General features: G+C 42.8%; 1 protein-coding gene across 3 annotated transcripts in view; it reads left to right on the top strand.

The window, feature by feature from the left end:
- The window catches only part of khdrbs3 (KH domain containing, RNA binding, signal transduction associated 3), a 125,356-nt gene that overhangs the window by 43,345 nt on the left and 65,672 nt on the right, over nt 1-16,339 (top strand). For 2 of the 3 annotated variants that reach the window (XM_017484661.3, XM_017484659.3), the window contains exon 2: nt 14,957-15,075. In XM_017484661.3, coding sequence (XP_017340150.1) covers nt 14,957-15,075 — 119 coding nt within the window. Of the gene's footprint in view, nt 1-7,456; nt 8,234-14,956; nt 15,076-16,339 lie in introns of those variants that run through there. The other variant, XM_047159902.2, reaches the window with a different exon arrangement.

Genomic DNA, 16,339 nt, shown 5'->3' with positions numbered 1-16,339 from the left:
TGGAAGATAACAAAGCCTTACAGCATTACTGTTACAAAGCGCTGACACTGGAGACTCCTTCCATCAACGTTACATAAATATCTCCTTACAGAAAACTTCACGTCCTGATGCTTCAGCCCGTGTCATTAAAAAAAAGTTCTATTAGTAAAACTACACGACACGAGCGGAGGTGTTCTTCTCTCAGCAAAAACAGCATCACCATCAGAACCTGGACAGTGATATAATATTCATGACCAAATGTTCTGCTAATGATCGCTCTCCAAATGATTAGCATTCTATCTCAGTGTTAGCATTCTCCCTTAGTGTTAGCATTCTATCTCAGTGTTAGCATTCTCCCTTAGTGTTAGCATTCTATCTCAGTGTTAGCATTCTCCCTTAGTGTTAGCATTCTCCCTTAGTGTTAGCATTCTATCTCAGTGTTAGCATGCTTTCTCAGTGTTAGCATTCTCGCTTAGTGTTAGCATTCTATCTCAGTGTTAGCATTCTATCTCAGTGTTAGCATTCTCCCTTAGTGTTAGCATTCTTTCTCAGTGTTAGCATTCTCCCTTAGTGTTAGCATTCTATCTCAGTGTTAGCATGCTTTCTCAGTGTTAGCATTCTCGCTTAGTGTTAGCATTCTATCTCAGTGTTAGCATTCTCCCTTAGTGTTAGCATTCTATCTCAGTGTTAGCATTCTATCTCAGTGTTAGCATTCTATCTCAGTGTTAGCATTCTCCCTTAGTGTTAGCATTCCATCTCAGTGTTAGCATTCTCCCTTAGTGTTAGCATTCTATCTGAGTGTTAGCATTCTATCTCAGTGTTAGCATTCTATCTCAGTGTTAGCATTCTATCTCAGTGTTAGCATTCTGTGTTAGCAAACAGTCGCTGCTTAAAAAAAATACAATAGAAACCCTGATAGAATTTATAATGGTTTTAATGGATTTGAATGTAAACTGTAATGGTCCCTGTGGGTCTCTGCTGGTAATTTGTTGCCTTCTATTGGTGGCATTCCTATTGGATATCGCATCCCACTATGTAATGGAAACTGTTTGGTAATGGTTTTAATGGTCAACAGATGATGGTGTGTAATGGTTTTCATACTGGAAACCATTAGGATTTCTATGACAAGTTTATATATATATATATATATATATATATATATATATATATATATATATATATATATATATATTTTTTTTTTTTTTTTTTTTTTTCAGCGGGGGTCGATGTGGGGTAAAATGTCAATCTGTTGTGTCCGTGTGATGATTGTGATCTTCTGCGTCCTGGTATTTTGTCATACTTTGGCACTGAAGCCAGAACCAGGACTCCAGACTGGGGACGGTTTATTTCGTAAGGACTTCACTTTCTAACCTTCCGGATTCACGTGTGTCGTCTGAGCACCAAAGGATGAATTTCTCCAAGCCTGTCCTCACATACTGTAACAAATACTATAAACGGATAAAAAGTACAGCATGCCATTACTTTAATTAATGAAGGAATGTAATTGTAGGGGAACTCTCTGTGGAATAAGAGGAAGGGAAACACAGTGAGATGTGCTGTGACTCTACTTGTGTTTTTTTCGTGCTTTTTTTACTGTAGCGACCTGACACTGAGTGTTTCTCTCATTACTTATTGTGTAATCGATACACACAGTACAGGAAACTCCTGTTTGAGCTGGTACACTGCTGGAGATGATGATGTGATGGTGAGAACAGATGAGGATGAGGATGAGGATGTGTGGTGGATGAACAGGGCTGCTCTTCAGCACAACCTCTTCCTCCTGATAGACCTACAGTATCTCTTAATGAAAACCAGAAAACTAGACACGTGTGTGTGTGTGTGTGTGTGTGTGTGTGTGAGAAAGAGAGGGAGAGAAAAACAGAGTAAGATGACATCATCTCTACACTTTTCCTGATGGAAAAGTACTGATGTATGAAGCTGGGTATGAAGAGATGTGGACCTCTCTTTCTCTCCCGCTCTCTCTCCCTCTAGCTCTCTCTCTCTCTCTCACTCTCTCTCTCCCGCTCTCTCTCTTTCTCTCTCTCTCGCTCTCTCTATCTCTCTCTCTTTCTCTCTCTCTCTCTCTCTCTCTCTCTCTATGCGCATGCGCGGTAGAAGAGCGAGTGTGGCGTGTTGAGCGTGCGAGAGCAGTTGGCATTTTGCCAACTTTTTTCGGCATTTAATGCAATTTTTTCCGTTAAACATCTCGGATTAATTACTTTTTTTTGTGTGAACGAGTGTGAACGCGAGTAAGTGCATGTGTGTGTGTGTGTGTGTGTGTGTTGCGGTGGAGGAGCATGGTGGCTCTGAGCACATGGCTGTGTGAGAGTTTAACTCACCGGCACGGTGTGAGGGTGGCGTGCAGGGTGAGTGTGGAGGAGTGTGTGTTAGCGGTAGGACAAGTGGAGGGACATGAGAACATTGTCTCTGCCTCCCGCATGAACAGTGCGATCGTAGTGTTTGTGAACGACGTCGATAGAGCAAACAAGCTAGTCCAGAAAGGAATTGTACTTAACAATGAACTTACGATGGTCTCTTCCCTAAGTTCCCCATCCAAAAAGGTTATACTGTCTAATGTCCCTCCTTTTATCTCCGATGAGATCATATCCAAAGAACTGTCTAGATACGGGTGACTGGTCTACCCCGTAAAGAAAATCCCCCTTGGCTGTAAGTCCACACTGGTTCAACACTTGGTGTCTTTTAGAAGAATGGTTTTTAAGATTCTGAAGGATGGAGCAGAAGGATTAAACCTAGTGTTTAAATTCAGTGTAGAAGGTTATGACTACAGCATTTTTGTATCTTCGGATGCAGATATGAAATGTTTTAAATGTGGTAAAATAGGGCATCTTGTCTGGGCCTGTCCTGAGAGACAGAGCGACCCCGGTGTTTCTGAGCGGCCGGGACAGGACGTAGCTGGGCCTGCTGGAGACGTTCCCCCTGCGGCTGCAGCTCAGCCCGCTGCTGAAAGCCCCAGAGATGCTGCTGCACCAGAGCCCAGTGAGAGCGAACCCCAATCCCAGCCTGCAGCCCAGGAACCCACGAGGGCTGCACCAACCCCAGAGAAGCCCTGCTTGCCTGAACTGGGTATTGCTAGACAGTGTGACGGGAGGTGAGCTCCCATTGAGCTGCAGGAGAGCTGTCCTGACCCTCATGCCGAAAAATTGAGACCTGACACACTTGAAGAACTAGCACCCTGTCTCACTATTGTGCACTAACTACAAGCTGCTCTCAAAAGCATTAGCTTCAAGACTGACTAAGGTAATGGAGCAAATCACTCACCATGACCAGACGTACTGTGTGCCTGGCAGGTCTATATTTGATAATGTATATTTAATTCATGACATTTTGGACGTCTCCAGGCTATTGGGCTTAAAGACTGGTCTTATTTTTCTAGATCAGGAAAAGGATTTTGACCGGGTTGAACATGATTACTTGTGGAAGGTGCTGGAAACCTTTGTTTTCAACCCAGGTTTCATAGCCATGATCAAGACTTTGTACAGTGAAATTGAGAGTGTACTGAAGGTTAATGGTGGTTTGTGTGCCCCTTTTAGAGTCTACAGAGGTATTAGACAAGGCTGTTCTCCGTCAGGCATGCTGTACAGCCTAGCATTTGAACCTCTTTTATGTAAACTGAGAGATCAACTTTCTGGTTTTAAGATATCTCACTCCAGCGCTTCTCTTCGTCTCTCAGCATATGCAGATGACCTGGTTGTAACGCTGGGAGCACAGACTGATGTGAATATTTTAACTGATGTTTTTGAAAGATTTTGAGATTTTATCATCTGCCAAGGTCAACTGGGCCAAAAGTGAAGCTATTTTAGTTGGAGAGTGGGGTGGTGGGCAGCCCAAATTACCAGCTGGTTTGGTGTGGAAAAACGGTGGTTTTAAGTACTTGGGTGTTTATCTAGGCAGCACTGAGTTTTTAAATAAAAATTGGGAGGGTGTTTTTGAACAGGTGAAGGGCAGACTGAGCAGGTGGAAGTGGTTGGTCCCAAAAATGTCTTACAGGGGACGCACGCTGATTATCAACAACTTGGCAGCATCAACCCTGTGGCACAAGCTGGCATGTGTGGATCCACCACCAAACCTGCTCTCAAACATCCAGGCCGTGCTAGACTTCTTCTGGGACAGACTACACTGGATCCCTCAAAGTGTCCTTCATCTGCCGATAGAGGGGGGGCAGGGGCTGGTCCACGTAGCCAGCAGAACTGCAACGTTTAGACTTCAGTTCATCCAGAGACTCCTCACTGGACCCAGGAGTTTGGTATGGAGAGCAGCAGCCTATAGGCTGTTGCACACAGTAGGAGGACTGGGGTTGGACAGAACTTTGTTTTTAATGGACACAAGAACACTAGACTGGATTACCAGTTGTTTATCGTGAGCTTTTTAATATATGGAACCTTTTTTTTAAAAAAACAAACAAATCAAAGGGTGCAGAACACCACACTGGCTGCTGGAGGACCCCCTGGTTCATGGTGGGTGATTGGACATCTCTGGTGTGACTACTCCTTCATTATCTAGGGTTCTGGAATCCTCAGGGATTGTGACACTCCGGCAGCTGGTGAACATCACAGGTACGGACCTGTCATGGGCAGAGGACTTAGCAGCGAGCCTGGGACTACGGTCCCTACGCGTTGTGAATAAACTCCTACATCACTGGAGGCCCACCCTAAAGTCAGAGGAGAATGCTCAGCTGATGGACAACAAAGCAAGCAAGACTGTGCCTACAGAGGAAGAACGTTTTTCCCAGCTGGGCATCGCACCAGACCTAGACAGGTGTGGGGGCCGCCTCCTGGAGTTCAGAGGTGACATGAACATCGAGACAGTGTCCGGTAAGCTTCTGTACACAGCCTGTGTGAAAGTTTTTAAATAAGATTAAACTGAATGGGAGCGTGGACACCCCATGGCGAAGTGTACTGGGTTTTAATGATGATGTTAAACCAGAGTGGAGGGCGCTACACAAACCACCGTTAACCAAAAAATTTGCTGACCTCCAAAGGAGGATTTTACATGGAATTGTTTCTGTGAATTCTTTTATCTCTTATATCTTTTAAACCCTGAGGTCACAAAGGAATGTCCATTTTGTTCACAGAGAGAGTTTTTCATGCTTTTATACATTGCTCCAGGTTGCAGCCATTGTTTTTGTTTTAAAAAACAACTTGAGGTCATTTTATGTGGATTTTACTTTTCAGATTTTTATCTTTGGTTTTAAGTACGTCAGGAGAAACAGGTTCAAGTGTCAGCTGAGCAATTTTATCTTTGGCCAGGAAAAAAACCCAAAAAAAACCAAAGTGGCACAAAACACAGACTGCGATGCCATAAGAGTTCTCTCCAGACTGAGCAAATCACGAATTCTGATTGATTTGAACTTTTACAGAAGTATGGGGGACGTGGAGATGTTCAAGGCGGTGTGATGTTGTGAGGAGGCTCTGTGATCTGTAGTGGAGGGAGAAGTTTGTTTTACACCAGCATTAGGCTGATCATGTTCATAACAACCGTCCGTTGTTGCGTTGACTTATTTATTTATTTAATTTATTTAGGGGTTTTTTATGCTCCTTTAAATATTTATTTATTTATATATTGAGTCACCTCGACTTTAATGTGTATAGTGTGACTTTTGCTAATTAAAGGATTGTAAGGTCTAAAAGTCTCTCTCTCTCTCTCTCGCTCTTGCTCTCGCTCGCTCGCTCGCTCTCTCTCCTCTCTTCCCATCAAAGCATCAAAGCTCTCTGTGAGCTACGGTACAGTTCACTGCTTCATATTTCAGAAATATACACGTGAGTGTAACAGCGTGTATACACACACACACACACACACACTCACACACACACACACAGTCAGCACTTTTCCTCTGATTTCTGCTGTGCGTTGTCTCACAGTTATTATTTACGTGTACACAGTCTCGTGTCAGTTGCTAACATTGCTACCAAGAAAATCCTCTAAGGCAGAGAGAAAAAAAAACTTTGACCATAACGATGGTAAGATGTACAGTACACCAAGCAACAGCAAGAATACAGCAAGACAAAAGCACTACTTATAATAATAATAATGATTATTATTATTATTATAATTATTATTGTTGTTGTTGTTGTTGTTGTTGTTATTAATAATAATAATAACCCACCAATGAAACTATGACCCTGCCCACTTGTCTTTCTATTGGCTCCCAAGCCTGAGGTTCATGAATTCCCAGGTCAAAGTTCACCCAGATAAATTCAGCGAAAGTTACTGCTACCAGAAGATTCCGTCCTGCGTCCTTTCCCCTTCAGTGAAGCAACTTTTCCAGCTGGGGATTTTAGTTTTCGTCATTTTCTTTGCCTCCTGTATAACTGTAGCAACATGCTACGGCTTTACAGGAAATATTGGCACCTCTGTAACACTTACAAATCTGTCGCAGCGACTTCATTCGTATGAAAGGTTAAGGTCAGGGGCGGAGTTAGCGTTCACACTGATTCTTACGACTTCAGTTTGTTTGTCTTTTTTACTTTAAAATATGGCTTTGAACATATTTTGTACATTAAAATGTTTTTGATTGACATTAAAATGCGGTTTTAACATCATTAGTTATATTAAAATAGGTTTTTAACAATGTTTTACGTTAAGAAATGGTCGTTAATGTCAGGACTTCGAGATGAAGCCAGGTGCAGGTGCAGATTTACTTTACTGTACAGCATGAACGTGAAATGAACAAGGTACAAAGATAATCAACAGCAGAAGACAAACGCTCGAGCCTGAGTACTGTACAAGGCGTAACTTAAATACTAGCGCTCATTAATGTGAATCAGGTGCAACGCAGTCATGTGATGTGGGTGTCATGGTCAGGTGGTGTGCAGTGGCTGATGGGAGACATAGTCCGTAAACATGACCGTTAACATATTCCTTACTTTAAAATATGTTTTGACTTTAACACTGTTTTACACTTAAATGTCTTTTTTTTACCATTATAATATACGTAATATCTAGAGAAATGTTTACCAATTCGTTACGTTTAAAAAAAAATAAAAATTTTAAAGTGTTGAGCTAATTGCTCTCATAGTAGTGAATAGATCCAATTTGGAATTGTCTACGTTGCCATAGAAACAGCAAGTTTTCTAAAATGATGAGATCTGAATGCAGTCCCTCCAGCATCACAGAAATTAACGCAAAACAAAGCAAACTCCGCAATATTCTGAGGTTATTTCCCCAAACTTAGATTTTCCACGGATCTGGGCCGAGACGCGTCATGTGACGTCATCACGACGTGCACTCAGGCAAAGCCCTCTTCGATTCACGTGCTCTTTCGTACGATCGCGATCCCGCCGATTCAAGTAGTTTTCCGCAAAACAAACAAACAAAAAAACTCTGCAAGTTGCATCGCAAATGTTTGAAAAAACCCGCCACAAAATCAAGCATTTGATCCCAAAAATAGTCCTGCACGGACTGTGAATTGCTGTCTCGTAGTTGTCAGGTGGCGGATCGACAGGCGCAGGAGAAGTTTCTTTGAGAAATCTGAAAATGGAAAGCAAAGTTAAACGGGAAGAAGTCAGGCGAGCTAACAGACAGAGTTACTTGGGCAAGAGACAAAGACGTAAACACTACAGCACTGTGATATGAGGCTTAGCATAGACAGGTAGGTGGCACTGAGCGTAGACGTCACAGTGAGTGTGGGAACTGAAAGTCCTTCAGTGGCGTGGCTGTGATTGAGTCGAGGTGTGTGCGGTCAGAATGAGAACTATACACTATACAAAATGTATTACGAAAATAAAAAGCATATTATGTATACTATTTAACGCTAAACGTCTCTAGACCTCGGCTCTCTGTCGGCTCCTTTATCGGCTCGGCGCTTGGATTAGCTTCTGCTTCATTTGTGACTTTGATAAAAGCGTCTGGAGAAAGGCGAAATGTAAATGGTATGTGCGAGTGAGTCAGCAGAAGGCCAGTGAGGAAGCGGATAAAGCTGGGCGATTAGAGCAGCTCTCCGTGCTGGAAGTGCTCTGCGTGTCAGGTGAAAGATCTCTGCCAGGGTTTGTTCAGCCAGGAGCCTTTAACCAAGCTCGCAGAAGCTGATTGTGCTCTTTCACAGCTGCTAAGACAGCAATTTTGCCGTGCCGCAACAGCAGGAAGAGGAGGAGGAGGAGGAGCGCTACGGCGGCTTTGGGAAATCAGAAGGCGAAATCTATCCCGAGAGGAAAAAGACGCTGTTTTTTTTCCGCTTCAGTAGAACTTCAGAAGAACTCCGGGACCGGAGACAAGTTCATTAAAGGAAATGTGTGAGGTGAGGTGAGGTGAGGTGAGGTGGGGTGGGGTGTGTGTGCGGAACCTCAGAGAAGCCGTGACACTTTTCTCACTTACATCATATTTGTATTGAGATCTTGAGATAATACTTAGTTGTTGTTTTTTTTTGTAAACTCAAAATACATCTGTGTTAATTTCAGATAAAGAAATGTCCAAAAGAACCTCCTGCGAGTAGGCACGCTTCAGAGAAACTAGAGAGACTAGCTCCTGACCCACACAGGCTTTGCGACTGTTTTGCTACATCATTGCTGAATAATTTTAATTCATGAGTTTAGCAGCATGTAGATACTCCACTCCGATATCAGCAGGCACTATTACATGATTGTTGCCATGGTTACATCTCACACTGTGGCCTGTAAATGTTGTTAGTTTAAATGCAACTTGTATGTACTAAACTCATTGTAATGTTTCGGTGCCAGCCTGAGACGACTTTGTGACGTGGCGTGTCATCATCGTCCGGCCTTTATGAGACGTTCGGGTGGTATTAAGATGCCCAAAGTGTGCCAAGGAAATATTCGTGTAATAAATATTCCCAGCACAGTTACACTACCACCTTCACGACCACCAGCCTGAACTGTTGACATGAGGAAGGGGGTGTCCATGGATTCCTGCCGTTAGTGCCAAATTCTGATCCCACCATCTGCAGCAGAGATGCATCCGACCAGACCGTGTTTTCCAAACCTTCATCTGTCCGGTTTCTGTGCCCGCTGTAGCCTCAGGCTTCTGTTCTTGGCTGACAGGATGTCATCTTATGCTGTTGTAGCTAATCAGGCTTAAGCTCGGACATGTCGTGAGATGCTTTTCTGCTCAGCACGGTTGTACGGAGTGCTTATTTGAGCTTTTTTTGTGTGTGTGCATAAACTCTAGAGACTGTTGAAGACTGTTGTGTGAAGATCATCAGTTCCTGGAATGCTCCAATTGGCATCATGCCATGGTCAGTGAGATCACTGCTGTGAACATGAACTGAAGCTCTTGAGCTGTATCTGCATGAATTCATGCATTGTGCTGCTGCAACATGATTGGCTGATTGGATACCTGCATGAACGTGTAGCGGACGAGCGCACAGGCATGTAACAAAGCTTTAAAAACAAGTTTAGATAACCTGAATGACTATTCACGACCGTGAGAAAACAAATTGTTATTGAGACGCCAAGAAACTGATCTTGAAGCACCTCGGGATGCGTCCTGATGAGAATGATTTACTAGTGCAAAAAAAAATAAATGAAAGAATCCAGTCGCATTCTCTTCTTGTCATGTTTTTTTTATTCTTTTTCTTTCGCTCCACATGTTTTTCTCTTCACACCTGCAGAAAAAAGAGCAACGTCAAGAGACGATTTTTCACCAAGGTAAAAAGAAAGAAAGTCCAGAGGAGACGAACGAGTGCGCCGTTCGTCCTTCAGTCTGAGCGGCAGTATTTGTCAGGCGGGCTGTCGAGCGTGTCCGGTGTGAGTGTAGACGTGTGACACGGCTTTTGTTTACTCTGATTTGTGCGCTTTAACCCTGATCGGCGCTGTCAGGGGGCTTCGACACGGGAGGAAACGCTCTGCTCATTTTTCCTCCTCTCTCTTCTGCCCTCTGATGTTTTTCCATCAAGCTGACGAAGGAAAACCAGATACAGAAATGAATTTCACCGTCGAAGAGTATCAAAACAGGTGGATTTCATTTTTATTATTGCTAAAACGTTCATACGAGGCACCTGAAGTATTTTAGCCTTTTGAAGTATAAATATCGCCTTTTCTTTTTTGTTGAGAAGTTCTCGAAAAAGTGCTCACATTAAAGAACGGTACTTGACTTTATATCACCGACTTGAATGAGGAAATAATTCCTGGAGGCTGGGGAATATAAGTAGGATATATTTAATTCAGCCTGGCTGGGAAGTGAGGCATTGTTCAGTTAATGTCAGCTCTTTTATTATCCGTGGAAAGAAGAAAAATAAGGCGTTAAAAAAATTAGTGTAATTTCATTTTAGGGCTGTGAGAGAGAAATAAAATGGTCCTGGCATCCCCGATAGACTGAATATATCGGAGACTCCAACCAGCACCGTAAACCATCCATCTACTTCCCATACTGCTTCTCCTACACAGGGTTTGGAATATTCTGGAAAAGGAAGTTGAAAGTGGTGATCTGCACGGGATTGATGTTGTTAGTGGTTAGCACGTTGGCCTCACACCTCCAGGGTCGGGGGTTCGATTCCCACCGTGTTCCTGTGTGTGTGTGCATGTTCTCCCCGTGCTGCGGGGGTTTCCTCCGGGTACTCCGCTTTCCTCCCCCAGTCCAAACACATGCATGGTAGGCTGATTGGCGTGTCTGAAGTGTCTGTAGTGTATGAACGGGTGTATGAGTGTGTATGTGATTGTGCCCTGTGATGGACTGGCACCCTGTCCAGGGTGTACCCCGCCTTGTACCCCATGCTCCCTGGGATAGGCTCCAGGTTTCCCCGTGACCCTGAAAAAGGATAAAGCGGTATAGAAGATGGATGGAAGTTTGCATCAAGTAAACATCATCAACATCTTTAAAGAACCGTCGTGAAAGGAGAAGAACGTTCTAGAAACTTACCGAAAATCACACCTTCGCATGAAGCACCACACTGATGTGATGTGCAAGTGTAAGAGTGGTATATTTAACAGAAATACGCACCGTTATAGGAACGTAATCAACAACATGCTGGTGTGATGAAGTGTAGTAACTGATAATTATCATTTTTAAGGATTAAAGAACAGTTTGTCATGTTGAGCATTATAACTAGCCAAGCTGGTAGTTTAGCTCAGTTACACGAGTGAGATGGCAGAGTATCATTTTAAAGTAGCTTGTAAGTCATGATATGTACTCAATCTCCACAACCTTGTCTGATATATCAGGAGATTTTGCCTCTAAGGGTCTCAAGTTCGGGTGACTTGTTTTTGAGTTACTAAGGTTTGGATTAGAGGCGTTCTTTTCATGTGAATGGTAAATGGTCTGCACTCATTTAGCACCTTTTAACCTTAATGGTTCTACAAAGTGCTTCACACCGTTTCCCATTTCCCACTGTTTCACACACATGCAAGGCGCTGGGGTTTAGTGTCTTGCCCAAGGACATTTGCGCAAGACAGGCATCATGTGGTGTCATGTGGAGTCATGTGGTATCATGTGGTGTCACGTGATCGAACCACCAACCCTGTGATCGGTGGACAACCCACTCTACCACCTGAGCCACAGCCGCCCAGAGAGCAGGGGCTTCGTGTGACCAGTCAAACACGCTAACAATTATAAGAGCTCAATAATAATAATAATAATAATATAATATATTTGACAGTTGCGATTTATTAAACTAAACTAATGAAATTTTAAAAATCGCAACCCCCTGGCTATGCGTAACAGGCCTCATTTTGAGAATCCCTGCATTTGAGTTTGTATTTGTTGTCAGTTAACTAGGCTCAAGGTTTCTGCTTGCGGAGATTCTCCTGAGAAAACCTGAAAACCTGGATTAGATATGTAATGTGTATGTTCTGCATTTATGGAATTTTAGTCTAGGTGAAGGTCAAACTGCCTGGTTTCATTCTGCCACCATTATTTGACTGAGGCAACCAGTAACCCTTGCATTTTTATGAAGCTGGAGGAAACAACAAGTAAGAGCCGGTGTCTCAGCACTGTACTCTTTCAGAGCTGATTCTAATGGAGCTCCATAGTGCTTGACCCTTGACACAACTATCTGTCGCTTGGCCCAGATTCGTGAGGCTGAATACGATCACTATATTTTTCTATCAAAGAGCTTAAATGGTGCTATATTGTATGTAGAGAAGCAACCTTTAAAGGTTTTGTGTAAAACCATGCAACAAAAGGCTTTTCTTTCAGAAATTTTTTTTCTCTAAAAACTAGCCTGGTTAGAAAGCTGTTCTTCATGTGAAAACCCATTTAGCTGGTAGGACACTTTGACATGTGGGCTTGAAACTTTAAATTCATGTCGGGTTCCTGCTGGCATCCTCTCAAACGTGCGTCTTGTTTCGGCGAACCTGTTCTTGGCAGGTTATGTGAAGTGCTCGAGTCGGTTCCTCTTTCCTCCGGCTCTCTCAGGAGCGGGAAGTGAAATTAGAGAACTTAATGGACCATCTCACCCCAGCCTCCTCCCCCCACCCCCGTGTCCAAACTACATTCTCTTACATCTGACCAGCTTTATGAATTTTAAATGCTCCGGTCCAAATCCTGGAGCCCATCTTCCCCTAAGTGATGTTATCAGACACTGGCACGCGCACTCAGGACGGAATTCCCTGCGGATTTCCGATGCGCCGCTGCATGCGTTTCCGAGCTGTAAATATGGCTTTAATGTTTTGTGACTACAGGACAGTAATGTGTCTCCTCTACAAACCCATCAAGCATGAGCTCTGCTGGCTGTGGGACGCCTCCAACACAGATGTTTGCGAGATTGCTAATAGTTAGCATCAGCATCCCTCCAGGATGGCGGCTCACTCGGCTAGCTGAGAACACTGTAAACACGCTGGAGGCTTGCGCGCTACTTCAGCAGATGTGTTTGTAGCCATTTATCATTGTTTATTGTGGTTTTATTTATATATATATATATATTCTGCTTCCCTCTGGAATTACTTCCATTAACACTCTTTGTTTGAAGAATATGTGTTGATTTTTCTACCAGCTCCAAAGAGGCAGAACTATGTTGGTGCTATCTTTTGAAGGATTTCTGAAGTTCATTTTTTTGCCCCTTTCTTCTGACTGCTTTGAGGTGGGCGGGGCTATTGGAACTATGATTTCACTCCATCTACAAATCAGCATTAGCAATATCACATGATGACTTCGTTCACTCAGCCTCTCGTGTCGTCTGAAGGAGGTTTTCCTCGCACCTGCCGTGTCTGGCTTGATCATTATGGATCTACATTTACATCTTGATTTCTGTAAAGCTGCATCATTGTTATGTCTACAAACAAAGCGATCAGGAGTTTTAATTGCGAAGTGAAATGTTCAGTTATAATTAACCAGCTAACTTTTAGACGTGTATACAGATACGGCCTGCATGGTCATCTAACCTAATGACTGAGAACCACTTGCATGGCGACACCCCCTTCAACAAGAGCTTACAATAAAGGGGTCTGGGTTAAAATGAGTGCGCGTGGGATTGTTAGTGTTGATCAGAATCACTACAGACGTCTTCCAGCAAGATTACGTAACACACACACACGTCAGGAAATATTATCCCGTCCCAACAGTGCATTAGATGGACTATATTCTTGTACCGGAAAATAGTTAGAGAGACACTTTCTGGAAATGCAGCTGACATCATGATGTTTTTATATCCTTCTTTATTATTATCATTTTTTTTTACAATAAATTCCCAACAGAATGCGGTAAAATTAGTTTCACAAGGAGAAGACAGTCAGTCGTAGCTCTAGTTAGCTACCGTAGCTAGTTTTGGTCTTTTGCTTTAAGCAGGGGGTACGGCGTTGCCTTGCATCCCTCCTCTAATTAAACCCCGCCGAATGCACTGATGAGAGGATACGAGCATGAAGAATGAGATATTGGTGTGAACGGATGGATTCGAAAGCCCACTGTGACTGCAGAATGTCAGACCACGACATCTTTGTTCCAGATTCTGGAATGCTCTGGTGGAAAGAACGAGGCATCGGGATGTACGAGAGCAGTGTGTTCGTGTACAGTAGGTCAGGAGCGGAGACGGGTGTTTGATTTCATCCCTGCTGGCGCAGGAATCGTTACACGAGCCGTCCTTCACTGCTGGAACCTGAAATGAGACGAGCAGTGAAGCGTGGAGCTGGGACGCTCGCTTTAACTAGAACACAAAGACATAGAGACAGACACAATGACGGGGAAAGAGAGAGAGAGAGAGAGAGAGAGAGAACAACGGTGTCTTTTATCTTTTAGGAACAGCACGTGGTTTTGAGTAAATGATAATCGTGTTGTTTGGAGAGGAACTCATGAGGTAGCGACTGAAGTTTAGGAGATGTTCTGGCTTTACTACTAGAGACAGTGAAAAGACCAAATCAAAGCCTCTGATCTAGACAGGACTCTGATATGAGGACTGTTATAAACAGTTTATAACATGAACAGAGGGCAAGTGAGAACAGGAACAGAACATTCTACTACGTTAAGTGTAAATATGTCAGTCAGTCTTTCATAATTTTGACAAATTGCTGTGGTATAAGAGGAATAAAACACCTCTGGGCATGTGATTATAGGAAATAATGGAAACCCCCTGGAAATGATTGTTAATGTACAGTATATTGATGATATAATGAGAGTTTGAATTGGGTTGCTGTATAATGGAAAGCGACTGGGCTGGATCAGTGGGACAGGATGTGAACTACACGGTGGGGTTTGAAAGACGGAAGCTTCGAGACGACCCACGGCTCACGTTTCCTCGATCGCTCACTGACAGACTCGTTCTGTCTCCGCTGCCAGAAATAACCCTGAGCGATACCTATAAGATGCAATTAGAAGCGCGTCCAATTAAATTACAGCGTGGCCGGGAGAGCTTATTTCACAGCTGAGCGAGCAGCTAAAACAGAGTCAGCGTGACTGACACCTGGCGAACGCACAGAGCCGTTATTTCAGCTCATCTAGCGGCCAAACACGCGCTGATCTACATCCATTGTCTGGTAATTGTGTTCACAGACTTACTGTCTGATTCCTGTTTCTGACTGATGAACTGACTCACCCTCCTGTCTCTGTCTCTCTCTATTTCTGTCCTTCTCCATTTCAGAAATCGAAAAGATTCAGAAAGGCGGAGAGAAAGAGGACGAGAAGTTCATAGACGTCGTAATAAACAAGAACATGAAACTGGGTCAGAAAGTTCTGATTCCTGTCAAACAGTTTCCCAAAGTGAGTACTACTGAGTCCTGATTTATTCATTTATGCAGTCAAATAAACAAATAAATCAATAGCACTTTATGGAGATGCTTATATTATTATTATTATTATTATTATTATTATTATTATTATTATTATTATTATTAGACCTATAGCTGTACTTTAGAAGTAATTCAGATGGTAAAATAGTTCATGGACAAATGGTGGTCCTGAACCACCCCATGACTTTTGAGACGTCGTGCAGGTTACACAGTGCTGAACTGGTGCTAATCATTTTCCCATGCTAATCGTTTTAAGTTAGCCAAACATTTTATGAATGTTATGGTTCTAAGACCTTCTGGTTCTAAGAAAATTCTATGAATGTTTTAGCTTAATGCATTCTTACGATTGACTTGGTGGTTGGCTCTGTGAGTCGGGAGTCATCTTTGAGTTGGCTCTTTGAGTCATCTTTGAGTTGGCTCTTTAAATTGTCGGAGTTATCGTTGAATTGGCTTTTTGAGTTGTCTCTTAGAGTCAGCTCTTTGACTTTGCGTGTACTGTTGACCTCAAGTCTACTCCTGTAGTCATTTTTGAGTTGGATTTTTGAGTCTGTAATATTTGAGTTGGATTTTATTCATATTCGAATCAGCTCTTTTAGTCATCTTTAAATTAGCTGTTTGAGGTTTTTTTCTTGGCACTCTGCGTTGTCTTTGAACCTTTGATTTGTCTCTTTGAGTCGTGTTTAAATTGGCTTTTTGAGTTGTCTCTGACCCAGAAAGTCTTTGACTCTTTGGGTGAACTAAAAGATCATGTGAGCCTTCTTTTATATTCTTTTTTTTTCTTCTTCTTTATTTATATGTAGGCAGTCTCAATACTCTCACAGAGTCATTTAATGAAAATGTTTCCACGGAAACCACTTTTCAACATATGAGCTGGCACTGAGCCGTTTCGTAACTGAAAGAGTCGACTCATCAGTGAGCTGAATCAAATGATCTGACTCACTGAAAACAGACAGAATTCCCATTACGATTCCCTACAACGTTACAGGAATGGCAAAAAGAACATTTCTGTGATGTTAGTGTGTGTGTGTGTGTGTGTGTGTGTGTGTGTGTGTCTAGAAACATTTCTGGAATATTCAAATCATTATTACATTATTTCAGAATATTGTATAAACGTTATTTTTGAAATGTTACAGCCTGGAATATTGCACAGATTGTTCTGAGAACATTTTCTCTTTGATAGCCGTGTGTGTTTGTGTGTGTGCGCGCGCACGTGTGTGTGTGCGCATGTGTGTGTG

The sequence above is a fragment of the Ictalurus punctatus genome, chromosome 14 (genome assembly GCF_001660625.3).
Source record: "Ictalurus punctatus breed USDA103 chromosome 14, Coco_2.0, whole genome shotgun sequence".
NCBI lineage: Eukaryota > Metazoa > Chordata > Actinopteri > Siluriformes > Ictaluridae > Ictalurus > Ictalurus punctatus.
This window is presented reverse-complemented; position numbering and strand designations above follow the sequence as displayed.